Source organism: Enoplosus armatus, chromosome 9 (assembly GCF_043641665.1).
Source record: "Enoplosus armatus isolate fEnoArm2 chromosome 9, fEnoArm2.hap1, whole genome shotgun sequence".
NCBI lineage: Eukaryota > Metazoa > Chordata > Actinopteri > Centrarchiformes > Enoplosidae > Enoplosus > Enoplosus armatus.
This window is the reverse complement of record NC_092188.1, coordinates 5784832-5809895: the sequence shown is the minus strand read 5'-3', so window position 1 is coordinate 5809895 and position 25064 is coordinate 5784832. Positions and strand designations below refer to the sequence as shown.

At 37.9% G+C, this 25064-nt stretch overlaps 3 protein-coding genes across 4 annotated transcripts; 1 reads left to right on the top strand and 2 right to left on the bottom strand.

Annotated features, from left to right (window-relative positions):
• The first annotated feature begins 309 nt into the window (after window positions 1–309).
• Window positions 310–3660, top strand: LOC139290744 (NACHT, LRR and PYD domains-containing protein 1b allele 2-like). Its single transcript, XM_070912600.1, has 6 exons — window positions 310–418; window positions 543–793; window positions 925–1053; window positions 1553–1688; window positions 1856–1885; window positions 2535–3660. Exons 1-6 carry the CDS (start codon window positions 316–318, stop codon window positions 2801–2803), a joined length of 918 nt encoding a protein of 305 aa, XP_070768701.1. The 5' UTR covers window positions 310–315; the 3' UTR covers window positions 2804–3660.
• Window positions 3661–3787: 127 nt separating this feature from the next.
• LOC139289963 (NACHT, LRR and PYD domains-containing protein 1 homolog) lies at window positions 3788–12973 on the bottom strand. Of its 2 annotated transcripts, none has more exons than XM_070911637.1 (13): window positions 12782–12973; window positions 12404–12447; window positions 11636–11918; window positions 10127–10170; window positions 9949–10016; window positions 9505–9719; window positions 9127–9380; window positions 8614–8742; window positions 7415–7565; window positions 6738–6767; window positions 6319–6360; window positions 5475–5518; window positions 3788–5310 (listed from the first exon to the last, which is right to left on the bottom strand). In XM_070911637.1, the coding sequence occupies exons 1-13, from the start codon at window positions 12933–12935 to the stop codon at window positions 5047–5049; spliced, it is 1722 nt and encodes a 573-aa protein (XP_070767738.1). In that variant the 5' UTR covers window positions 12936–12973; the 3' UTR covers window positions 3788–5046. The 2 variants fall into 2 exon arrangements, with proteins under 2 accessions (XP_070767738.1, XP_070767739.1); XM_070911638.1 differs by having other exon boundaries at window positions 5282–5310; window positions 5429–5518.
• A 6290-nt stretch (window positions 12974–19263) lies between these two features.
• LOC139290795 (uncharacterized) lies at window positions 19264–24804 on the bottom strand. Its single transcript, XM_070912658.1, has 5 exons — window positions 24667–24804; window positions 22153–22414; window positions 21868–21896; window positions 19908–20169; window positions 19264–19647 (listed from the first exon to the last, which is right to left on the bottom strand). Exons 2-5 carry the CDS (start codon window positions 22403–22405, stop codon window positions 19562–19564), a joined length of 630 nt encoding a protein of 209 aa, XP_070768759.1. The 5' UTR covers window positions 22406–22414; window positions 24667–24804; the 3' UTR covers window positions 19264–19561.
• Between the last annotated feature and the right edge of the window lie 260 nt (window positions 24805–25064).

Genomic DNA, 25064 nt, shown 5'->3' with positions numbered 1-25064 from the left:
TGGACTGCACTTGAACCTGAAGTGGCTCCATCTTACAGGTAAAAATAACATCATAAATACTGTGTCACAGAAAACTGTAACTATAGGAAACAGTTATGCTTTTTTACATAAGGAAAACTAAGATCTTTTATCTTTATATACAATAATAGTGTTAATGTTACATTTCACACCAAATAAAATCATTTTCATTCAAATTTTAGCCTGCAGTCTGAAGCAGGAAACTTTGAATGCAGTGTCTCTGGCTTGCGCTGGGTCTGTAAGGAACAAGTCAGCTTTAAGTTCCAGTTTTGCTCTTGGGGGAACCACATGGAGAGGATGGAAAAGATTGAAGAATACATGCCTGCAGGTCCCCTAATGGACATCTCCATGATTGCTGGGAAGTTCAGTGAAGTGTACCTGCCACACTGGATCTGCATTGGTAAGTGGACATGAAGAAAGTAATAAAATATAATGTACTAATTTGTTTCTGACAGCATGTGTACAAAAACTGATGCAATCCTTTTCTTCTCACTAATTGTGGGTGCTTGTATTTTGTGATGCAGATGACAACCCTAAAATATTAGACAAGTTTGCTGTCCTGCACATAGATGACTACGGGGATGTTGTGGAAAAAGTGGCTGAGGTCACACCATCCCATGTCAAGCTGTCCGAACCAGCTTTCTCTCCAAGAGCGGTCCTGATGAAAGTCGGCTTTCCTGTGAAAATAAGATGTAAGGTGTTGATATATAAGACCAACACAGCGTTCCTCACTCTCCATGTTTATCTGATCCCATGTGATCCTGGTTTACGACAGGTAATTGCATATCTTACTATCACCAGTACCGATTATAATAACATACAGAATGGCACCACAAATAAATTGATGAATACACAACACAAACAACAATGTTGGCTACTGTAACTTTGTTTTGTTTTATTCTACAGGAAATGGACAAGCAGGAATTATCCTACGGCTACAACATAATCCGAAAGCCACATCCAGAGAGGTCCCTGAAAATGCAAGATTGTTTCATCTTGACAGCAGATTTGGACGGTGCAGAAATTAATCCTCAAGTACGGTTTGAACTGCTTTTAAATCTATGGAATGAACTGTGGTTCAGAAATGAGTTAGATACTATAGGATGAGTACAGTGGAACAACGAGTGCTCTGGTTTTTTATATTTTAAACAGGAAAATGTGACAAAATGATCCAACTTTACTATATTTTGGTAACATGCTTCAAAAGCCACTCTGAGACAGGCTCATTAAAGGCATCACATTTTCCTAAAACATTTGTTGAAGGCAATGTACAATGTGTATTTTTGAAATGTTATTTTCTGTTTTTCTGAAATGATAACATAACATCTGCAGTGTTTTTCTCAGTGTTATCTCTTAATAATATGAACACTATTTTCTTGAACTAACAAGATAAGTCATTTGTCCCTGTTTCTAGATGTCTTTGAAGTGACAATACCACTACACTTTTCCAAACCTCATTTGAAAAAGTGAAATTCTGGTGCACTCTTGCTCAAAGTCTAACTTTATTTATTTATTTATTTTATTTGTTTCACAGAAATTAAAGCTCAGATATGAAAGCAAAGACCCAAATTTCTTCGAAGTGTTCATTGAAAATCCAGACAGAAACTTCACTCTCAAGCTCGCACAAGAAAATGAGCATGAACAAGTATGGACCTGTGTCATTCGGAAAGGTCAGTTTTAAATAATCCCACAAGGATGTATCTACACTGCCGATGTACCACTTTAATTTCATTGAATATGCATCATTAATGAAGCAGATGTCTCCTGTTAGATAAAAGCAGTAAATCTACAAGCTACACGATCATATTTTCTTTACCTCTGCATTTCTTTTTTTCAGATGAATGCCAAAGCACAGGTCATATACAAGGTAAGACATTTCAAGATTTGTATTTAGAAGAATTGCACTTTGATTTCAGAGTGTGGAAAAGCTCCGCTCTGTCTGTCCGTCTACTCCGAGACAGACACACAAAAAAACACTGCAGTTAAACTCAGGAAGCTGTGCTTCCAAAATAAGCTCGGGGAGAGAAATGTGATTTCTGACCTGCTGCATGTGTGCGTGGAGTCGCAGTAACCAGGTTACTACAGTGCATGTAAACATGTTCTCAGATTACCTGTGTAACCTGATTTCTCTGAGTAAACTGGTTATTTCAGTGCATGTAAACGTGCTGAATGATCCCACCTTTCAGTCCAGTATCTGCGCTGCAAATTATCAAAGGGGCCATAACCACTGGATTTAGAAATGTAGATAACATTTAAGCCTTTTCATCTTAGTGACTTATTACCTGACAGTGACAAGACAACGTCCTGTCGGCCATGTAGTCGATAATATTTCTTGTCCATAAATTGTTTATATTTCTAAAAAGAGTTTGGATTTATATTTTGCCTTTGGAAAACGGCCAAAACTTTAATTTGAGATTAAACCAAGTCAAACCTCTAACATTTTGAATGTCCGACTGTCCAACTCAAACAGTGTCAAACCTTAAGATTAACAGGTTCTTCATCCCCTCTGCCCTCAGGGCAACACTTTGTGGATAAACACCGTCATGATCTGATCGAGAGAGTGAGCAATATAGAACCAATCTTGGATAATCTCCTGAGAGATGGCGTGATCCAGCAAGAAGATTATGATACAATCGCCGCTATCCGGACCACTCAGGATAAGGTGAGGAAACTCTTCATTGGTCCCCTTAGAGCTGGTGGACATGCTTGCAAAGACCTCTTCTACAAAATCCTTGAGGAGAAGGAGCCATTTCTTGTAACTGATCTCAAGAGGAAGGAGTCATGAATACTGTGGCCATGGTTAAATTTGATTTCTTGACTAAACATAGACTGCGGCTACCTGAAGCTGATATTTTTACACATGAACAGAACTGTTGTATAGCCTGCATTTATCCTGATGCTATATCAGTCTGTTTTGTTCTGTATTTTTTTGTTGAGCTTGGCTGTCTTCATTCTGAGATCATGAATCCGTGAATCAAATAAGGTTTTATCTTGGGAAAAAGAAGAATGTTTATAGTGGGATTGTGGGCCAATGGTAAATCCATTGCATATCAAGTCACACAATGACACGAGGCTTCATTTGCTTAATTTAGGAAGTCAAATGTTGGATCATTTTGGCCCCTCAGACTCTGGTGCCACTGAACTGATTGAGTTTAAGCGCCCGGTCACTTAACTCACAATGGAAATGTTACTATAGATAAAAGAGTGTATTTGCCAAAGAATAATGTGAAAAGATTTTTTTTTGAAGCATTAAGTTGACTAATGATATCTTTGAGGAAAATAATGATTGTAATGTTTTGTATACACGGTAACTGAATGGTGATTTATATATTATATATCATATTTCATGCAAAAACATTTCATGGGTCCAGCTGCACAAATGTGAGGATTTCCTTTTAATGATTTATTATATTGAGCTTCAGGGTCCATGTCTTCTTGTTCTAATGTGTTCATACATGTTTTATTTTTACCAATTTGTTTTTAATTAGTTTCTTGTTTTTATTCTTATTGTGTGTCACTCTTTCTATATATTTCTTTTAATCTGTTTTATTTTAGTCTTCTTTGCTGTCTGTCTTTGCAGTGCTACAAGCCATATTCATCCCATGTGAGACAATAAAGAACTGAACTACTCGTCTTAGTGACAAGGACCTCCTTTACTAGACAAAGAAGTTCAAAATATTTTTTTGCATTACACTATTATACTGCTTCATGTATTGTGTTTAGGCCACTTCATTAACTCAAAAGCAAGAACCACACATTGAATCTTAAAAAGGTGATGCAAATCGGTATATATACATCAGCTGGCTGGCAGGTTTGAGCCCAGGACTTTCTAGCTGTGAGCTGACAGTGCTAACATCATCAAAATGCCCCAAAATACTCAAAATAAACTGCGACAAAATTCCCTCTGAATGCAAAGAGTGAGAGGGAGATGGGCAGAGGGCAAAATCAGCAGTTGTCATGTTACAGATACAGTCAAAATTATTTAACAAGATCTTGGTTTTCAAACAGGGATCCTCAAATTTAATTTTAACCTTAAAATCCTCAAACCTTAATTCCAAATCTGCTCTTACATTAGAAATCCTCCATTGAGTCTCATTACTCTGGGTTTCACTCTGTTACTCTACACAACATATTTAAACAAGTGACTTAGTCACTATATAACATACAACATTTTGATGAACTACAGACCAAACCCTGCATACAAAGTTTCTGATTTGTAATTTAACAGTCCCATATTGTACAAAGTGAGATGTCCATGTCTCTTTTGATTATAAAGCAGCTCTCACTGTATAAATACTGTGAAAGTATCAAAACACTCAACAGTCCACAGAGAAATGCACACAGCCCGTATTCACACTGTGCCTTTAAACGAGCCGTCAGGACTTCCGTTAGGTTGTGATGTCACAACTATACAGTCACCGCACTCAGCCACGCCCCCAGCAGGTCATCTGATCCACGTACACCAAGTACAGGGACGCTCCTCCACCCGCTCAGTCTGTCTGAGTTATTCGACCGCTCTGCTCAGGACGACTCTTTGATTTCAACAGGTTGACGACAGGTTGATTTCCAACCTGCAGGCAGTTTTTGGAGGTTGTTCATTTTTTTCTGAAATGGCTTGTTTCAGAGAGATGGTGACATGAGTGGCTGCATGAAGAGCCAGGATAAGATAAATAAGGACTTTTTTGAACAGTGAACCATGTAAAGCTACTCTAATGGAATCCCAGAATAAAAATACTGAGCTGAAAGTAGCATAATTTGGGACCTTTAAGCAAAACATTTGAGATAAATAATGCCACTACTACAATTTCTACCGCATTTCGTAGTCTCAGTACTTCAATGACAATGAAATCAAATATCTCCATCCATCCATCCATTTTCTATAACCGCTTAACCTTTGCAGGATCGCGGTGGGATGAAGCCAGTCTTAGCTGACATTGGGAGAGAGGTGGGGTACCCCTGGACAAGTTGAATCTATCAGTGTTTTATTTGTTTGTTCCATAATTTATCTTTGGATCCTGAGCTGATGCCTCAAAACCTCTGCACCAGATCATTCCTGTCTATTTTCTTGAAAATCTTCTTGGCCACCTCCAATGCCTGTTCACTGTAGGTCTGCATCATCAGATCCACCAGGTCAACCCTGTCTTTCATCTCCAGTCGGCTGCTTGGGACGCATGGGAGGCCTGCCAGTAGATCACTGTCCTGCAGGAACCACTTGAATTTTTTCAGCTCTTCCTCTTTCAAATATTCCAGCGTTTTCAAAAACCTCTCTCTGTCTGTTGTGATTGTTGCTGCCTGATGAATTCAAAGCAAAGGGATATGATTTGACTCACTTGAATGCAGCATCAGTTGTGCTGATTTAAATCATGAGTTTTGTTTGCATCACAATCTAAAATACTGGATGATTTCCAACCTGCAGGCTGTGTTGTGTAAAGTCAGACTGATGTGACATTACTCACTTTCTGCATCAATGCAGGCAGGTGTTCATCCACACACTGTTTCTCTGAGGAGAAAGGAAATTAAAAAAGACATCAGACACTGTCAGACTATAAGAATTTACATTAAAGGTAAAGTACGTAAGTCATGACTCATGAATCACTGATTTAACATCTGACTATAAACGTTTTGTATCAGGCTTCTTGATTCATTTACAATACAAAGGGTTTTATTACAAAATGACCAACATTGCAAATGCATTCTTGAATCTATCACTCTTTACATATTGTGATAAAACACACAGCAAATTTGTGCTGCTCCTTTCAGTCATATAACTTTGCTCACGATCAGCACACGTCAAGGTGGAGATCACATTAGACACCTTTTTAGTGCTTCAGGGAGCCATTTCCTGACTGACTCCAATGAGGTAGAGATGAGTACCAGAACTGTCTACCTGCCTCTGTGGGCTAACGACCAGAAGCAAGCATTGTTTCCAGTTTTACCCGTCGGCATTATTCCCTCCACGTACTGAAAATAAAGGTCATTACCAACCATACCTGCCTGTATCTGTGCTGCAATTGGGTCCCATACCGCCCCATTACAGCTTGATCACCACGTGATTCACACAGACTACAAATAGTTCCAGGAGGCTCTTGGTGGGCAATTTAAATGCGTAAATATAATACATGCATGGTAAATACAGAGAGACAGACCTGCAATTTTTGGTAATTAGTTAGAGAGCGGAGTTGACGCAACTTCTTGTCTACATGGCTCTGGGCTACGGAAAAGCCTGTAGGCGTACGTCAGAAGGGGGAGACAAAAGTTCCCCACTCCAGCAGCATTTAATATTTTTTGCAGTGTACCTACCGCTTGCTGTAGCACCATAGCATGGTCCCAATGATTCTGCAGCTGTACCACATGAAATGACAATTGCATAATTAATGCATTAGTTTTAGATGCATAAATACTACAGCAGGTTAACCAAAGTACCTGAATACTACACCAGATAGCAGGCCCAGTACTTCTGAGCAGTTAAAATGTGAAATAAACAAAAACAAACATTTCGGGGAAATACAATGCTGTCATGGTGATAATAGCTGATCTTATTTTATTGTGTATTTAACAATGCACAAAACATGTATTTATGTAAATAAATACAAACAGAGGCAACACTTTAAACATGAATGAAATCACAATCGACTCTATTCTACTTTAAATAACTGCAACAGATATGAAGTTATGACTGAAATCTAAAGTGCAGGTCTTGTAAATAAGCAGTATCTTACCTTCTGAATGAGCAGAGTTGTGATGGTCATCTGAAATAAAATGAACAAAACAATACTGATAGCTGATATTGTGGCTTTATGTGCTTCATTCACAACAAATGGTTAAATAAAAAAGGCATTTTAGCTCATGATTAACAATAAAATAAGGGTAGTACATCTGGTTGTTTCTCATTGCACATTGCAATGCTGTTCATTTATATTTTAATTATAAGAGTAAGTAGTTGTGTGCACCAAAAACCACCAGGTGCCACTTGTGAGGCAAGGTAAGTGGAGCCCAGGTAAACACCAGTATTACAACTGTAGTTGGATTTTGCTGTGTTTGTTCTGTGTTGGGTCTTTGATGAATGGATGTGTCCCAATACACATACTTCAGTCTAGACCACGTTTATGGGTTTCTGACTATTCATGGAATTAAGAAAGCTGGAATTTCCCCCTCATTATCGTGTATTAAATGGAAAGCAAACACATAAATCAAATTACAACAACCAGATTATTACACCTACACAGCAGCAAGTCCATATTCAGTATGCATCTGTGTTTGGACATAAAATATGATTCAGCTCTCTTTCATTTATCATTGACATTTATTGCATACGATGATTAAATCAAGGTAAAAGACTTGAAGCATGAGACATCTTTTTATATAGTGTAGGTAATATTGATTAGAAACCACTCACCTTTTCGAATTTCACAGGTCCATACTTCTTCATACTGTTTGCCCTTATTTTTGTTAGTGTGTAAGAGGGTGAGGGGGAAGTCTCTGTCTGGATTCTTAATGAACACTTCATAGAAGTTTGGGTCTTGGCTATCATGTCTGAGGGTTATTTTCTGTGTAAAAAAACATAAAATGGGAGAGGAATTAGTTTTTGCCAAAGTTAGATAGTCAAGTTAAATCGTATACAACAAAAACAGGAGGAGTTCCCTGGTCAAACCAGGCTGATTAGTGATTAGTGGTTAGGAATACTGGTTTGTATTGGTCAACTCAACATGCAGCTGCTCTCTCCCACACACTGAACACAGCAAGCGAGGCTGACACTTTCACCATGCAGTGTTGGCAACTCTCTTGAAGTAGCTGTGGCCAAAAAGTCAAAAGATTTATCACTAGGCTCTTTTTTGACAAACAGAAAGTATCTGAGGGGTCTTAGAAGCTTTAACTAGTGAGAACATAGCGATCCACTTTGAACTACAAATCTGTACAAAGGCAATGATGCATGTTTGCAAATGGATTATTATTTGTTATTATTATATTATTATTGAAGTGATGTGCGATATTACCAGACTATAAACTACAGCATTGCTCTCACAGTTTACAGTCTGTGTTCATTCTGCTCAGTATTTATCACTCATGTCGGACCTGTGGGGAAATTTCATTTGACTGAACATGGCAGTGTATGACTAGCGTCAAAACACCTGTGTCTGTTGTTTTCTACGCAAGCCCACACACTGATATGGCAGTTTAATAATGAACATTTAACAAAAACCCAAGTTGCGACTCGGTTTCCTTTCCAAGAAACCAGTGGCTACCATCTTTGTTTGGGTTAGGAAACAGAGATGCAACTGGAGGAATGATTTAAAAATATTTTTTATTGTGTAGCAGGCAGACATTTTTCCCATCCAGATTATTAGAAGAGTCTTTGAGGACACTGGAAATACTTACAGTTAAGTGTTGTTGAACGAACTTCTGTTTTTTTCAGAAAAAGAAAATCCAATAGTAACACTAATACAATCAATTTAGCTATTTAAAATAAAATATAAATGAAATACTATTCGTACGCCTCCTTGCAATTGCTATGATCCTACAGTATCTTACATATGCCTGAACTACAATTCACTATGTCCACAGATTTATTTTGCTGACTCACAGAACAAACCGTACCTCTGGGAGAACCTTTGCTGTGTCTATGTCTGCTGTGAGGATGAAACCATCCTGCATTTTCAGGTACCTGTCTGGGCGTGGCTTTTGGATTATTTTGTATCCTTCGGAGAATTCCTTCTTGTCCACTGTCTGGAAAAAAAGCAATATAAGCACAGCGCTGCTTCTCGGTTACAGTAGCAAACATTGTCATCCGTGGGGTCACTATTGTGAAGAGATTTCACAAATAGTTATATTGCGGAAAAAGTCATGTTATAAGAATTAAGTTATACATTTGAGAAAAAAGTCTTGTCTATCAGAAGTGCTTCTGCAGCAGCAAAAACTATGCAGTTTAGGTAGGGTATATTCCTAACACACCCACATATACGACACACACAGTCCAGTGGTGTGTGTCAGCATGATGAATGTGTTTTAAGAACTGGACACCAGAATCCAAGGATGGTGCCTGTTCAGTCCAATAAGAATTGCTCGCCTACATAAAGATTACGCATTAGTGATAATAAGATATTCAATAACCTGTTGTAGACCAGGATCATGTGGGATCAGGTAAACATGTAGTTTGAGGAATGGCGTGTTGGGTTTATAGTATATTAACATGTTACAGCTTATTTTCACAGGAAAGCCGACTTTCATCAGGACCCCTTTTAGAGAGAAAGCTGGTTCGGACAGCTTGACATGGGATGGTGTGACCTCAGCCACTTTTTCCACAACATCCCCGCAGTCATCTATGTGCAGGACAGCAAACTTGTCTAATATTTTAGGGTTGTCATCTGCATCACAAAATACAAGCACACACAATTAGTGAGAAGAAAAGGATTGCATCCGTTTTTGTACACATGCTGTCAGAAACAAATTAGTACATTATATTTTATTATTTTCTTCATGTCCACTTACCAATGCAGATCCAGTGTGGCAGGTACACTTCATCGAACTTCTCAGCAATGACTGAGATGTCCATTAATGGACCTGCAGGCATGTATCTGATGCTTTCCATCCTCTCCATATGGTTCCCCCAAGAGCAAAACTGGAACTTAAAGCTGACCTGTTCCTTACAGACCCAGCGCAAGCCAGAGACACTGCATTCAAAGTTTCCTGCTTCAGACTGCAGGCTAAGTCGTGGAAAAGAAAAAAAGTGACTGTTTTAGGGGAACAATGGAAGAAATGTAAATTTCTGTATCTGCCTGGAGTTTATTTGGTGCAAAATGTATTGCCACTGTCATATTGCATTGATATAACCAGTAACGGCACAGAGAAAGATTTGTTTTTCTTCTGTGAAAAAATCCCAAGAACCAAGCATAACTGTTTCCTATAGTTCCAGTTTTTCCATGTTATTTTTACCTGTAAGTTGGAGCCGCTGCATCTGTAATGTCCACTTCAGGTTCAAGTTTAGTCCAGTTACTGGAGTCCTGCTGCAGGGGACACTTTTGCAAATGAGTGGAGATGTGTCTTTTTGCAACATCACATGAATGAATAAATAAATGAATGACAATTAAACTGAATAAATGAATGTAATTACCATAATGCTTCCACAACCCCCAAGTTCCAGGCTTCTTGAAGGCCCTTGTGAAGACACGAAGGAATTTGTTTTAAATGATGTTATGGAAAGTTACAATATGCTTTTATATATCAACATATGTTTAGCTGTTTTAGCACTATGTGCTACATAACACTGCTCCAATATCAGAGCAGTATGTTATGAAGGACATACTGTTACGTGCAGTCTAATTTGAGGAAAAGTGGCAGCACTTCACAGGACTTCTGTTGTGTACAAAATACAGACTAGCTACATGTTGCTGTTTACAGTACGTTGTAATGATTCAGAGCCAGGTTCCAAAAACCAGAGGCAATGCAAAATTCTTAAAACTTAGTGATGGCGTAACAGAAACTGCTAACAACTGAGTTGTTTTCACAAATAGTGCAGAGATTATTTGGCATTATACGTTTTTAGTCCTTAACGAAAACTTAGTCCTTATATGTCAGATACATTTTTGTATAGATTTGATATTCTGTGTCACCACGTAGATTGGTTACACTAACAGTAATTTAATGCGATGAAAAGCAATTTCTTTGAGTTAAGCAATGCTGTCAATAAGAGTCTAGAGAGTCTTCAGTCATTCTAGCGGCTTTACGAGGCTGTACTGAGGAACAACGGTGCTTTGAGCTAAATGCTAACATCGGCATGCTAACATGCTCATGCTTAACATGCCAAGGTTTAATTAGTAGGTATAATGTTTTTTGTGTTCACCATCACAGTTTAGCATCTTAGCGTGCTAACATGAAGTACAGCTAAGGCTGATGGAAATGTCATTAGTTTTGCAGGTATGTGCTCATAAAGTATTGGACAAAATAAACTGTTTGACTTGATGGATGAAAAGTCAGGGGATCGCCAAAGAAATTACTGTTTAATCCTCTGAGCAACACGAATGTGTGTCCCGAATGTCATGGTTATCTGTCCGAACTGCTGGAGGCACCAAGGACAGTAGGATTCATCATCTGGGGACCATTAATGCAAAATTTCATGGCACTCCTTCCAAGAGTTGTGGAGATGTCTCAATCTGGACCAAAGTGGTGGACCGACCGATGGACACACTGACATTGCCATCCATAGAGCCATTAGCAACAGTGACACTAATCTAGAGTGAGTGACTAAAGTGATTAGACAGCATAAAACGTATGCTTCTATAAAACAACATTCAAACACACATTCAAATGGCTGCCTGCATGTCCACATGCAATTTGAATTAAGAAAGAAAAAGAGACATTAAAGTAAAATAATACAGACCATGCTCATTGACAGATTCAAAATCAAAATATAAAAAACCTTAGTCAGATTTAGCTGCTTTTGAATAATATGTAATAACAAACATAATATGAAGGATCAATTGCAAAAAGACACTAAAATCCTTCTCGTTTCAGACATCATAAAAGTCAATTATAAAGTCAAGAATTATATAATCTATTTATTTGACATTTATAAGACACACATGATTGTGTAAAGTGGCAGTTTTTGTCTTGTCTCTCTGACCTTTGAGTCCTGAGCTGGTCTCTGACAACCTCTTCACCAGATCAGTCCGGTTCATGTCCATTAAAACCTCCTTGGTCACCTCCACAGACTGCTGGTTCTTCACCATCATATCCACCAGTAGGTCTACACTGTCCACCCAGTCCAGTTTGCTCCATGAGATTTGTGGGAGGCTCTTCTGGAAGTACGTGAAGGGCAGCAACCACTTGAATTTCTTGAGCTCATTGAGACTCAAATCCTTCAGTGTTTCCAACAGAATCTGTTTAACAGCTGCCATTGCTGCTGCCTGAAAAATTCAAAGGATACATTAAGTGTTAAGTGATTTCTCAGCTGGGATAGTTAAATATTTATTTCTTTGCATTTCAGCAGTGTCAGTGTTTTGGATATAGATTATAGATATATTCATGTTTTTTCAGCATGATCACTCAAGACAATGATGCACTTGAGAGTGATGAGAGTTTTACCTTGTTTTCTTTACAAAGACAAAATTAACCCTTGTAACCCTTTAATCCCTGTAAACTGATTACAAACACCTGATATAACACAACATATTCTTGTTTCTGTGGCTCAAAGAAACTATTTTCTCTACGTGACATTTCTATCATAACATCAGTGGTGGAAAACATCTTGTTGAAGAGCTCAACCTAAAAGCTGTGAGAACCATCCAATTTAAAACATGTAGTTTGGTTTGTATCATCATTTATGAAGTTCAAGCTGAGGATGGTTTTCAATCTTTTGAATGAAAGCTGTGTTGTGTAAAGTCAGACTCACTTTCTCTGACAGTGTAGGTCGATGTTCATCCACAGAGTGTTTCTCTGAGGAGAAAAGAAATTCAAAATTACTCACAGGATAAGATAATCAACTTTTATACAGCTCAGTTTCTGTACAAGGAAATGAAATAAAACGTGACACGTCATAAAACACCTACACAATCTGAAGCAATCCATTACAATTAATTAATTGTCATTTAATTAATGATTTATCTAATGATTTATTGATCCATGCTGCTCGTTTTTTATATTTCCCATTGGTGATGACACAGAGTTTGGACTCAAGCAGATTTACATTTTTATTATGAATTATAAAATGTATTTATTAGACATTTATGAGACATGTGATTATGTAATGTGTTTGTCTTCTTTGTCTTACCTTTGAGTCCTGAGCTGGGCTTTGACAGCCTCTGCACCAGATCAGTCCTCTTCATGTCCATGAAAACCTCCCTGGTCACCTCTACAGACCGCTGGCCGCAGGTTTGCACCATCAGATCCACTATTTTTACTTTGTCTGTTCTGTGAAGCAACATCGATGAGACGTCTGGGAGGTCCCTCTGGTGGAAAGTCAGCTGCAGGTACTCCGTGAATTTCTCGAGGCCCTCGTTACTCAAATCATTCAGGGTTTCCAAAAGCAGCTGTTTAACAGCTGCCATTGTTGCTACCTGAAATAATCAGTACATTCATGGGACATGTATTTAATCCACAGGAACAATTTCAAATGTGTCTCTGCATCTCATCAATGTTAGTGTTTCTGCTAGATCACACAAGGTATTGGTCCATTTGGTTATTGCTGTTGTAGTATGTTCGTTTTTTTGAGAAACACAAAGAAAAAATCGTTCCCTTTTGCTTCAACCCTTTAATTCTTAAAGACTCGTGAATTCTTTTAATTTACAGGCTGCAACTCGAGTCAGAGCAGCTCAAAGAAACTATTTTCATTATTTCATGTTTTATATTTTGTTTAATGCTGGTTTCAAGTATAGTAAATAGATGATTCTGATGGATAAACTTTACAAAGTTTTCTCTCGTTCTTTACTGTTGAAGAAATAAAGTCAGGAAAAATGTAAATGCTGACATTTCCTCATCTCACCCTCAGTGGTCAAGATATATCATTATTGTTGGATAAAATTACTGCTAAAGAGCTCGATCTCAATGCAGCATCAGTTCTGTGAAAAATAAATATATAAATAAGTAAATCATGACTTTGGGTCATATCATTATTTAAAAGAAGATGATCATTCTTAACCTGCATCTGTTGAATGACAGCTGTGTTGTATAAAGTCAGACAGATGTGACATTACTCACTTTCTGGATCAGTGCAGAGCGATGTTTATCTGCGGAGTGTTTTTCTGATGAAAAATAAAGGAAATAAAAATGAGTGATTGACTTCAAGCAATACTGCTTTGTAAAAAATACACAATACAAAGGGTTCAACACAAAACTATACTCAAACCTATTTCACATTAGTCATAAAATATTTTTACACCAGATTATGTGACTTCTTATCTCTGCATTATACATCTTATTGTTAAATTAAATCATAAATTGCATTTTGTATAATGTAAAGAGAAGAATATATAGATTTTATGATTTTAAGATGTTTTTGTCTTTATTGTCTTACTTTTGTGACCTGAGCTGCTGTCTGACAACCTCTGCACCAGATCAGTCCTGTTCATCCTCTTTAAAACCTCCTGGGTCTCCTCCACAGACTGTTGACCGTAGGTCAGCACCAGTAAAAACACAAAGTGCTGCTTGTCTGTTGTCTCCAGTGGCCAAGATGTTTCGTATCTTTCGTATTGTTCGTATCGTTCGTATCTTTTGTATCGTTCATATCTTTCGTATCTCTTGAACTCCTCGTCACTCAAACCAGCCAGTGTTTCCAAAAGCAGCTCTATAACAGACGCCATTGTTTCCACCTGGTAAATTCAAAGGAAACATTCATGGAGCAAAAGTGCAATTTTGTATTTTATTACCTGCTTAAGACGTTCCTCATGTGAACACAAGACAAACTGAATGCAGCTTCAGTTCTGAAAAAAACGTCTGATGCAAATTAGGAACTTGGTTTTGTTCATCATTTGTAATATTCAAGATGAGGATGATGTTTAACCTTTCTTAATTAATTAAAAGCAGAAGATCCTCTCAACTAAGAAGATGGAACCAGAAAAACTGTAAACAATTAATTGATTATCAAAATAGATTGATAGATAAATATTTATTTTCTGTCAATCAACTAATGGATTCATTATTTCAGCTTTAGTTTAAAGTCAGACAGATGTGACATTACTCACCTTCTGAATCAGTGCAGGACAATGTTCATCCACAGAGTGTTTCTCTGAGGACAAAGGAAATATAAGATGACTCATGAATGATTTAACACCAGGCTTTATAATCAGACACTGTCAGACTTTAAGATTTCTAATATTAAAAAGGTATAATATGTAACTTTTTTCGCATTAAAATGTCTAAAAAAGACTAGACTTGTATCATTTATTTTGTTGTGTTGTATAATTACATTATCCCAAATGTTTCCAACAATTTTCAAACCTTTAGAAATCCCTTAGTTTTGTGGTTGTCTGACAAGAGCTGTCATAAATTTTCTTTTTATTATATATACATTTACTTATACATATACACTTTTTAAGCCACATTTTTATACACTTTTTACACTTTACACGATACACTTTTTAGTTCTTGCTTGTTTTGAAATATATATTTGAAAGATTGATTCGCCTCAGTATTATTTGTGTGAATAGATCAACAATCTCAGTGTAAATGTGAAATCTGTAAATGTAAAACACCTTCCACAAATACAAAAAAACGATTTGTAAACTCACAAAAATATTTGGCAAAAATTTAACAGATCTGCAAATGCACAAACAAATTCCACAAATAAAAAAATATCTGTGAATACATTAAATCAATTTACAAATAAATGAAAAGCATTTGTGAATATCTTCCTAACATTTACAACTTTCGAACAGGCCTGTGTGAATCCAGTTTTTATTTGTGAATCAAAAAGGCATTTGTGGATCTCAATTCTACGCTTGTGGATTTGCATTTTACATACACACAGTTTTGAGACAAACCGTCCATCAGTCCATCAACGAAACTTAGCGCTGCCATTTAAAAAAAAAAAATTAGTGATAGGCAACCTGCATTCATTATTTTATTGTGTTTAAGTGACACAGTGAGTATTGGTGTGTGTTTATTTGTTCTATGTATATTATCTAGCTACACACTAAGTCCTACATTTCTGTTTGAGTATAAATGGATGCTTGTGGGCAACTTTCAGGTCCCTAAGGCGGTGGGCTTGTGCTGCTTCTTCAGTCGGTAGTTTTCTAGTCACCGAGGGCCAGCCAACTCATCCTTTATATTTATTCTTTCATGTGAGTAAAAGTCACAAAGCACTTCATATCTTATTAGTAGTGTACCCTTACTAATGTAGTTGTAATGTCTGTGTGTCATATTTAGTTACGTTACGTTAATGACAAGTGACAGCACTCTGGTTAAGGTCTTAGTATGGTAAGTATGGTTGGTTGTTTTTGTTTAGAAATGATGTATTGTAATTTTATCCTTCCTTGTTAATGTGTAGATTAAGCTAAGCTAACGTTAGCTACTAAACCGGCATCTGTTGCCATGGCAACAGTAAACATTCATGTGGCCGGCTGGGGGAACAAAAGCAGGTTTATTTATTTATAGAATACACATTGACACGCGGATTGTCGATCTGTCAAATAATATTGAGACAAATCTCTCTCAATACAACTCTTTGGTATTTTTGCTGTCATGGCAGGCCGATACGGTGTTGTTGCATTGCTTTATAATATAAGCTGCACTTAATATTTTGCCCCAAAATTAAAAAGATTTTGCAACCATGGATATATATTTATTTATCATTACACATTAATGCGACAGTTGTCTTCTTTATCTTACCTTTGGGTCTTGAGCTGGTCTCTGACAGCCTCTGGACCAGATCAGTCCTGTTCATGTCCATGAAAACCTCCCTGGTCACCTCCACAGACTGTTGACCGCATGTCTCCACCATCATAGACACCAGTGTCTCTGGCCAGGATGTCTTCAGCAGTGTCCATGAGACGAGTGGAAGGCCCTTCTGGAAGAACGTGAACTGCAGCAACAACTTGAAGTTCTTCATCTCCTCCGAATTCAAATCTTTGAGTGTTTCCAAAAGCAGTTCTTTAACAGCCGTCATTGTCGCCACCTGGAAAAAAAAGTATATGTTCATAGACAAAATATGTTGTTTCTTCAATGGAAAAATTAAAGATTTATCTTTTTGCAGATATTTTAATGTTTTAGGATGTGTTTGTGATACATTTGGTAATTGTTAGTTAGAGCAGAGGATGATTAATTTTTCCTTCTACCCTTTAACATCTCTAACCTGATTAAAGTTTTTTTATTTTATTAAAACTCTTTCAATGTGCTGCTGAAAACTGAAATGTGCCACCTGATCTCAACATCAGATGTTGATGAAGTAAGTGTAGAAACAGGTGGCAGCACAAAGTAGACATCTTCTGTTTAATTATTTGAAAAACTGTTTAAATATAATGCCTTGATCATTAAAACATTACTGAGCTCAACCCAAACTCAGCTTCAGTTCTGTGAGAAACATCCAATTTAAATTATGAGTTTTGGTTTCATTTATCATCATTAATGTTGCTATGTTTTTAAACCAGCATTGTATTGAATACAAGCTGTGCTCTGCATGGTCAGACACATATGACATTGCTCACTTTGTGGATCAGTGCAGACAGGTGTTCATCCACAGAGGGTTTTTCTGAAGAGACAGAAAGGAAATAAAAACGAGTGATTGACATCGGGCAATACTGCTTTGTAAAAACAATTACAATACACTCAAGTTTCATCAGCAGTTACATTTAATTTATCAATGATATTTTGCCCCCTCTCCCGAAATATTTCACACTTCATATTAGTCACATGTTTTGTACACTAGATGATGTTTCTTCTTTTCTCTACATAAATAATACATCTTATTATGTATAATGTAAAAGACAATAAGACATAGCTTATAAACATATGAGACATATGACAATGACCAGTTTTATGATTCTAACATGGTTCTGTCTTTATTGTCTTACTTTTGGGTCTTGATCTGCTTTCTGACAACCTCTGCACCAGATCAGTCTCGTTCATCTCCTTTAAAACCTCCTTGGTCTCCTCCACAGACCGTTGGCCGTAGGTCAGCACCATTAAAAACACTAAGTCCTGCTTGTCTGTCGTCTGCAGCAGCAAACTTGGGATGTCTGGGAAGTTTCTGTGGAAGTCACTTAGACTCAAGTCCGACATGTCGTACATTTTTAGCCATATCCATCTGTGTCGTTCGTATCTTTCGTATCTTTGACTCTGGACCTCCTTGAACTTCTTGACCTGTCTGTGACTCAAACCAGCCAGTGTTTCCAAAAGCAGCTCTATAACAGACGCCATCGTTTCCACCTGGTAAATTCAAAGGAAACGTTCATGGAGCAAAAGTGCACTTTCTCAGCTGAGATGATTACAAATCAGAATCAGAATCAGAATCAGAAACTGTTTATTGCCAAGTAAAGTACATTACAAGGAATTTGCCGTGGTCTGATGGTGCAACATCTTTTTAACATATAACATATAATCTGACAGACAACAAGCATGTAAAAATATAAAGGTAAAAGAATAAGATAAGATAAATAACAAACAGTGCAGTGACCAAACTAAAGTGTCCAGTAGGGGGTGCGTGCATTAATGTAACGCAATCACCCTCTCTGCAGAGCGGATGATTCACTGCAGTCTGCCCCTGTCCTTGGTGGAGGCAGCAGCGTACCAGACGGTGATGGAGGAGGTGAGGATGGACTGTATGATGGCAGTGTAGAAGTGAACCAGCATTGTTTGTGGCAGGTTAAACTTCTTCAGCTGCCTCAGGAAGTACATCCTCTGCTGGGCTTTCTTGATGAGGGAGCTGATGTTGAGCTGAAGTCTACAACCATCTCCACTGTCTTTGAAGCGTTAAGCTCCAGGTTGTTGCTGTTGCACCAGGTCACCAGATGGTCAATCTCCAACCTGTAGGCAGACTCATCCTCTCCAGAGATGAGTCCGATGAGGGTGGTGTTGTCCGCGAACTTCAGGAGCTTGACGGACTGGTGACTGGAGGTGCAGCTGTTGGTGTACAGGGAGAAGAGTAGAGGAGAAAGAACGCAGCCTGGAGGGGAGCCGGCGCTGATCGAGTCTGAGACGTGTTTCCCCAGCTTCACGTGCTGCTTCCTGTCAGACAGGAAATCTGTGATCCCCCTGCAGGTGGGGTCAGGCACGTTCAGCTGGGAGAGCTTGTCCTGAAGAAGAGCCGGGACGATCGTGTTGAAGGCAGAGCTGAAGTCCACAAACAGGATCCTGACGTAGGATCCTGCGGAGTCCAGGTGCTGGAGGATGAAGTGTAGGGCCAAGTTGACAGTGTCGTCTACAGACCTGTTGGCTTTGTAGGCGAACTGCAGGGGGTCCAGCAGAGGGTCAGTGATGGATTTGAGGTGGGACAAAACCAGCCGTTCAAATGATTTCATGACCACAGAGGTCAGGGCGACGGGTCTGTAGTCATTTAATCCTGTGGGCCCTGTTTTTTTGGGGACGGGGATGATGGTGGAGGCCTTGAAGCAGGCTGGCACGTGGCATGTCTCCAGTGAGGTGTTGAAGATGTTTCTGATCACATCTCATCAAGGTATGTTTTAGGAATGTGGATGTACATCAGCCATATCACACAAGGTAATGATACAATTGATAATACTTGTCCATTATACCATTTTTTTTTTTTTTACTGACTCACTCTTTTACAAATATTTTATTTTCATGAACAGGTTCATGACTTTATTTTACTGCCTAAGTGTAACTCTTTCAAAGACTGCAATGAACTTTTTTTTTTTAATATTGTAAAATTTTCTCTCTGTCAAAGTTACAAAAACAGATCAAGAAAAACGTACTTTCTTTTCCACTTGAGGTAGATATAACACACAGTCTTACCATTATTGATAAATAACATTAAGGTTAAGACCTCATGTGTACATTACGTAGCTTGATCAGTTCAGTTCTGTGAGAAAACTAACTGAAGAAAAAAACGTATTTGTATCATCAATTATAACGTTCAAGATGAAGATGATTTCGGTCTTCAACTCCTGAATAAAAGCTGCACTGTGTGTCGGTCAGACTGATGTGACATACTCACTCTCTGGCTCAGTGAAGGCCACTGTTTCTCTGAGGGGAAAAGAAATAAAATAAGACCTGTTAGTAATATATTAACATCAAGCTTTATGAACATTTATAATACAAATTATTTAATCCCAAAGTGACACTTAAATCTCCTAAGAGAGTAATAATAATGGTTTTGGATTCATTTGTTTTTTATAATATGCACAAACTTCAAACATCTGATCTTCACCTCAGCTACGTTCCTATTTTTACATAATAAAATATATAATACGTATTTTCACACATTTCTGTTGTCTTTGCCTCACCCTTGGTTCCTGACAGTCTCTGCACCAGATCAGTCCTGTTCATCTTCTTTAAAACCTTGTTGGTCAACTCCACACACCTTCGGCCGTACACCTCCACCATCAGCTCCGCTATGTCCTGTGTGTTTGCCACTTTCAGTCGGCTCTTTGAGCTGCGTGGGAAACCTTCCTTCAATTGAATTAGTGACTTGAATTCGTCAAGCTCCTCAGAACTCAAATCCGTCAATGTTTCAAAAAGCATCTTCTTAGCCGCCATTGTTTTTACCTGGAAAATGAAACAGGACATATCATGCAGTATGCAGGATGGGATGAGGTGTATGCTGTTTGTGTGATCTACTACCATGATCGGAAACTGATCTCTGTGTATTTCATTAATGTTATTGACATGTGACACTGTGGTTGTATATTTAAAATATCTGACAATATTTGTTCTGTAAAGGAAAAACTTGAATTCTTCCACACAGGACACAATGGGTCACTGAATGATGTTTAAAATGATGTGAATCATAGGGTATGGCCTTCACAGTCACCAGATTTCAGAATATCAGTTTTCAGTATTTCTTTGAGGATTTCACAAAAAAACATTTAAAAGCAAGAAAAGTGTAGTTAAATTACTGAGTGGGTTTTTTAAAGTTTGACTTATATTGAAAGTATTATATTCATTTACAATTCTCAACAAACGGTCCAAAAGCCAGAGATATTCATACTCAAATGAGAGAAAAGCAGGAAATCGTCACATTTGAGAAGTTGACACCATAGATCCATTAAAAATTGCCGTGAGGGGATGTTTCCTTACAAATACACTCCCAAAAATAAAAGTACTGGGTTTTTGTGTTGAAAAGTACATTTCTAACACATACAGATGTAATGACAGGCATATGAAAGGTATAATTTTAGAACTAAATGGCAAGAAATGGTATGAGTAGCATACTCATATAAGCTTGTAGCTAGCTATACACTTACAGTTTTCTATGCCGGCAATACTCAGAATCAGGAGGTTAAGACATCTGAAGGTGACACAGTCATACTCATAACGACAGCGTCCTCGCCATTGCTATTAATGTATAAAGTTATACTAAGTCATTTTAACAAAAGGTCCATTTCAATTTTTCCTAAGCTTTCAACCGCCTCTCTGGGTCTTCATCAGCAGATAGAGTTTGCTCAGTTGTCATGGAGATGTTAGGTGTTAGGTGTTAACTACTGCTTCTGAGTAGTGGTGGGCGGATCGATCCAAATATCGATAATATCGATACCAACGTTGGTATTGATATTGATCGATACCAGTGTAATGAGATCGATACTTTAGTTTCAGTTTCTCTCCTGTATGCACTGCTGCGGTTTCATCAGAGACGCGACCTGGCTGTCTGTGTCTGTGTAAGTGCCGCTGATTTCAAGCGCGGAGCAGGGACACTTTGCGCCTCCTCCCCCCTCTTGTATTTTGATGTTGTACCATCACGTGACTCAGCGGCGCCAGGCAAATAAGCGAGCAGGCTCAGCCGCCAGGCCCGGCCAGCAGTACACACACACAAGCAGCAGAGTCCAGAAATCCAGAAAAGAAGCGCAATGAAGGGAGAAATTTTATTTAATTTTTGTATTGTAGTTTCTGGACACTCTACCTCAAAAAAAGAATTTGTTTTAATTTGTTCTTGAGTGATAATTTTGTGCACTTTGCTTATTTAAGAAAAAAGAAAAGAAAGAAAAATTGTTTTGTTACTGTTCTATTGTTTCTGAACAAAAACTTTTATTATGATAATAAGGTATTTTCTATTTACCTATAAACTTTGCCCAAATTCTGTCCTGAGTTTTAACTAATTAATAATCCAAAGGAAAAATCACAAAAACACTTAAATGGTCATGAAAATACATTCAGATTTAGCAATTCAGATTTAGATTTATTCAGGAGTCTTCAACTCCTGAATAAAAGCTGCACTGTGTGTCAGTCAGACTGATGTGACATACTCACTGTCTGGATCAGTGAAGGCCACTGTTTCTCTGAGGGGAAAAGAAATAAAATAAGACCTGTTAGTAATATATTAACATCAAGCTTTATGATATAATACAAATTATTTAATCCCAAAGTGACACTTAAATCTCCTTAAGAGAGTAATAATAATGGTTTTGGATTCATTTGGTTTTTATAATATGCACAAACTTCAAACATCTGATCTTTACCTCAGCTACATTCCTATTTTTACATAATAAAATATATAATACGTATTTTCACACATTTCTGTTGTCTTTGCCTCACCCTTGGTTCCTGACAGTCTCTGCACCAGATCAGTCCTGTTCATCTTCTTTAAAACCTTGTTGGTCAACTCCACACACCTTTCGCCGTACACCTCCACCATCAGCTCCGCTATGTCCTGTCTGTTTGCCACTTTCAGTCGGCTCTTTGAGCTGCGTGGGAAACCTTCCTCCAATTGAATTACTGACTTGAATTCGTCAAGCTCCTCAAAACTCAAATCCATCAATGTTTCAAAAAGCATCTTCTTAGCCGCCATTGTTTTTACCTGGAAAATGAAAGAGGACATATCATGCAGTATGCAGGATGGGATGAGGTGTATGCTGTTTGTGTGATCTACTACCATGATCGGAAACTGATCTCTGTGTATTTCATTAATGTTATTGACATGTGACACTGTGGTTGTATATTTAAAATATCTGACAATATTTGTTCTGTAAAGGAAAAACTTGAATTCTTCCACACAGGACACAATGGGTCACTGAATGGTTTAAAATAATGTGAATCATAGGGTATGGCCTTCACAGTCACCAGATTTCAGAATATCAGTTTTCAGTATTTCTTTGAGGATTTCACAAAAAAACATTTAAAAGCAAGAAAAGTGTAGTTAAATTACTGAGTGGGTTTTTTAAAGTTTGACTTATATTGAAAGTATTATATTCATTTAAAATTCTCAACAAACGGTCCAAAAGCCAGAGATATTCATACTCAAATGAGAGAAAAGCAGGAAATCGTCACATTTGAGAAGTTGACACCATAGATCCAATAAAAATTGCCGTGAGGGGATGTTTCCTTACAAATACACTCCCAAAAATAAAAGTACTGGGTTTTTGTGTTGAAAAGTACATTTCTAACACATACAGATGTAATGACAGGCATATGACAGGTATAATTTTAGAACTAAATGGCAAGAAATGGTATGTGTAGCATACTCATATAAGCTTGTAGCTAGCTATACACTTACAGTTTTCTATGCCGGCAATACTCAGAATCAGGAGGTTAAGACATCTGAAGGTGACACAGTCATACTCATAACGACAGCGTCCTCGCCATTGCTATTAATGTATAAAGTTATACTAAGTCATTTTAACAAAAGGTCCATTTCAATTTTTCCTAAGCTTTCAACCGCCTCTCTGGGTCTTCATCAGCAGATAGAGTTTGCTCAGTTGTCATGGAGATGTTAGGTGTTAGGTGTTAACTACTGCTTCTGAGTAGTGGTGGGCGGATCGATCCAAATATCGATACCAACGTTGGTATTGATATTGATCGATACCAGTTTAATGAGATCGATACTTTAGTTTCAGTTTCTCTCCTGTATGCACTGCTGCGGTTTCATCAGAGACGCGACCTGGCTGTCTGTGTCTGTGTAAGTGCCGCTGATTTCAAGCGCGGAGCAGGGACACTTTGCGCCTCCTCCCCCCTCTTGTGTTTTGATGTTGTACCATCACGTGACTCAGCGGCGCCAGGCAAATAAGCGAGCAGGCTCAGCCGCCAGGCCCGGCCAGCCGTACACACACACAAGCAGCAGAGTCCAGAAATCCAGAAAAGAAGCGCAATGAAGGGAGAAATTTTATTTAATTTTTGTATTGTAGTTTCTGAACACTCTACCTCAAAAAAAGAATTTGTTTTAATTTGTTCTTGAGTGATAATTTTGTGCACTTTGCTTATTTAGGAAAAAAGAAAAGAAAGAAAAATTGTTTTGTTACTGTTCTATTGTTTCTGAACAAAAACTTTTATAATGATAATAAAGTATTTTCTATTTACCTATAAACTTTGCCCAAATTCTGTCCTGAGTTTTAACTAATTAATAATCCAAAGGAAAAATCACAAAAACACTTAAATGGTCATGAAAATACATTCAGATTTAGCAATTTGATGATGTATCAACCTTAATTATTAAAAAGTAGCGGTATCGGTATCGGCGATATTGGCCCTGTATTTACTTGGTATCGGATCGATACCAAATCTTGCAGTATCGCACACCACTACTTCTGAGCTCAAAAATGGACACTCTCAGGCTCAACTGTGCTTAGTTTCTACTAATGCTAATTGGGCTAGCATGGCCGTTTTGCTTTCACACACACACACAAACACACACATACACACACACACACGTTCCCTCTAGTTTGACGTTAATTAACAGTTAAGACTTGAACGTCTTTACTGCTTGCAACCTGTTTTCAGACGTTAGCAAGGTGTTAGCAAGGTGTTAGCTAGCTGATGTATCGTCGGTACTCGACTGACGTCATTAATCTTCCTCACATACAGCTCGAAAGAGGAAGAGCTGTAAAAACGAAAGTAAAAAAAGAACCAGATTACTACCGTTTTTAAAAACGATTTGTAGCTTCACGTGTTGGATTTGAAATCCGTCGACTTATGTTCAATAATTGCGGAAAGTCATTAATTAAAGCGAGTTTGACCGTGACGCAGCGCCCCGCTGTCTGGTGATAGGGAGACTCATTACTCATGCTGGAAGTGGAAATTAATCAGATCAGAATCAGAATCAGAAATGAAACTCACCGGATCTCTCTAGCTCTCTCCTCTCGTCAGTTTCAAAGTCTGTTTCAGTATTTGTTTACTTTTGAAAACAAAGTTTAACATCCAGCCACGTTTCTACCTTTGGCTCTTTCTGCTCCCCGAAGTCGAAGATAAACTAGTTTCCTTCAGTCCTGTAGTCTGAAGGAAACCAGCCAACGCCCAGACCAGTCCACTGCACGCCGGCACTATGCAGCTGTGCAACATACTGCAAGATAAAAGTGCATCTGTACAGTAATACATTAAATTCAGGCACTGCTGTGTTTTTATACTTTACTTTGCATCAAACATAAATATTTTTTAAATAAATTTTTCCTTTGTGATAGACACTAGATCAGATGACATTCCTGAAAGAGACAACACATCATTTCACGGCCTATCAC

Coding starts and splice junctions, on each gene's coding strand:
- LOC139290795 (XM_070912658.1), bottom strand. CDS start 22,405: ATGGCGGCTAAGAAGATGCTTTTTGAAACATTGATGGATTTGAGTTTT. Junction 21,897..22,152: donor GAGACTGTCAGGAACCAAGG/GTGAGGCAAAGA, acceptor TTTTCCCCTCAG/AGAAACAGTGGCCTTCACTG. Junction 19,648..19,907: donor GAGACTGTCAGGAACCAAGG/GTGAGGCAAAGA, acceptor TTTTCCCCTCAG/AGAAACAGTGGCCTTCACTG.
- LOC139290744 (XM_070912600.1), top strand. CDS start 316: ATGGAAAAGATTGAAGAATACATGCCTGCAGGTCCCCTAATGGACATC. Junction 419..542: donor GCCACACTGGATCTGCATTG/GTAAGTGGACAT, acceptor TTTGTGATGCAG/ATGACAACCCTAAAATATTA. Junction 1,054..1,552: donor GTGCAGAAATTAATCCTCAA/GTACGGTTTGAA, acceptor TTTGTTTCACAG/AAATTAAAGCTCAGATATGA.
- LOC139289963 (XM_070911637.1), bottom strand. CDS start 12,935: ATGTTGCTTCACAGAACAGACAAAGTAAAAATAGTGGATCTGATGGTG. Junction 8,743..9,126: donor ATGATCCTGGTCTACAACAG/GTTATTGAATAT, acceptor CTTTTTTTCCAG/ACAGTGGACAAGAAGGAATT. Junction 5,311..5,474: donor TGCCTGCATTGATGCAGAAA/GTGAGTAATGTC, acceptor TGAATTCATCAG/GCAGCAACAATCACAACAGA.